This window comes from Heloderma suspectum, chromosome 9 (genome assembly GCF_057233095.1).
Source record: "Heloderma suspectum isolate Gila_16-S chromosome 9, 16-S_ref, whole genome shotgun sequence".
NCBI lineage: Eukaryota > Metazoa > Chordata > Lepidosauria > Squamata > Helodermatidae > Heloderma > Heloderma suspectum.
In genome coordinates this window covers 37,636,428-37,638,071 of record NC_139466.1, presented here as the reverse complement: position 1 = coordinate 37,638,071, position 1,644 = coordinate 37,636,428, and the positions used below count along the sequence as shown (strand labels likewise).

General features: G+C 47.5%; 1 protein-coding gene across 1 annotated transcript; it reads right to left on the bottom strand.

Annotated features, from left to right (window-relative positions):
- Positions 1-290: 290 nt before the first annotated feature.
- Positions 291-1,093, bottom strand: SERTM2 (serine rich and transmembrane domain containing 2). Its single transcript, XM_084813355.1, has one exon. It carries the CDS (start codon positions 980-982, stop codon positions 704-706), a length of 279 nt encoding a protein of 92 aa, XP_084669481.1. The 5' UTR covers positions 983-1,093; the 3' UTR covers positions 291-703.
- Between the last annotated feature and the right edge of the window lie 551 nt (positions 1,094-1,644).

The window sequence follows — 1,644 nt, the reverse complement described above, 5'->3', positions numbered from 1 at the left end:
CCGAACCGCCGCTGGGACCCACCGCCGAGAGGGACATTCCCCGAAGGTAAGTCCCATTCCGGGGGGGGGCGGCGGAGAATTTCCCCAACACTTTCGGGGGGCCGAATGCGTCGGCGCTCGGCCTCCCGAAGATTTGTGGAGAAATTCTCCGCCAACCCTAGTTATAACTGGGAAAAGCTTGAGCATGAATCATATGCTTGAGAAACTATAACCTTGTGATGAATGCTTGCGTTGCTTCCCTCCCTCCCATGACCACCACCAACCACTTTGGCGGATGTTCCACTCGCTTTTATTAATTGCTAGAACGTTTTTTGGAAGTCCTCTGTTTCTTCCTGAAAGAAAACAGATCTAATGATAAGCTCTTCACAGTTCTGCAGAGCTGCTCATGACCTTGCAGAGCTCCTACCAGTCAGAGTGGCCGGCACTGGGCCAAATTATACCGACTCAGTATAAGTCACCCTTATATGTTCATATGTAGGATAGAAGCATGAGCTACTTGCAGCCCTTAATGGCAGGCCAAACGTGCTGGATGTTTGATTGTCATTTCCAAAGCAAAGCAAATGCTCCATCCCTCAAGGCCTCTCCAGATTTTGGTCCAGAAATCCAGAGGGCGACAGCAGTCTCTTCCATTCCCACATTCCACCAAATGAGATGAGTTTCTTGCCACATGCATCTTCTTTGCAGTGCAGTCATTTCAAGCCCCCTAAGCGCTGGGGATCCTAGCATGCATTTCTACATCTGTGAACTGTTGGATGTTCTCGGTGCTCTCTGGAGATATGTTGATGGGGGAGATAACATGTTTCAGACGCAGAAGCATAGTGAAGAGAAGGATGAGCAGGATGGCCAGGAGGGTCAGGAACAACCCCACGTACATATACAAGTTGGAGTACTTATCGGCGGTTGTCACTTCTGTAGCCACAGTTGGAGGTGGGTGGGCACGACCAGTAAGGTTTCCACGGTATCGGAAGTAGACCTCAGTCATTGCTTATTTAGGTCTTGTCCATTTTCTGTGGTGACTCAAATTCCAGGCTCCTCCTTTGATACTGTCCTAGAGAGGATCCTTAAAAGGTAGTTCGTGCACCAATGTTGGATGGATTCTGTGTGATCCTGAAGTCTTTGCCTTGCGTAGGAAAGTCATTCTCATTAGACAGCCAGTTCCTCACATGGCTTTGCCCAGCGAAATGGCAGAACCAAATCAATCAAACATCCCCATCTAGATTTTGATTTTATTGTATTGTATTTAACTCAAATCTTTCTAGGTGAAAAATATTCCTGCAAATGATCAAATTCCAGCAGAATCAGTAATATTTTTTCTTTCTAAAAGGAATGAGAGAAATATTAAGCAAAACGTCACCAGCAGTGGTGTAGTGGGGGCAGGGCTCTCAGGGAGGCAGCCCCGGCACTTTTTCATTAGCAGGGACTCTGATGTCATCTGCCACCCCCTCAGAATGCCCTGTTCCCTCTGAGCTTAGCTGTGGGGGGAATGGATTTCCCAAGCAACAATATATTCTTCCACGTTGGAATGCAAAGTATTTGGGATGACTCGGTCTGGAATGGGCCATTAAGACCTATTCGCTTTACCAAAGACGTGCTCCTGGTGGAGATGAAAACACCTAGAACGGGTTTGTTGATATGGATCGATAC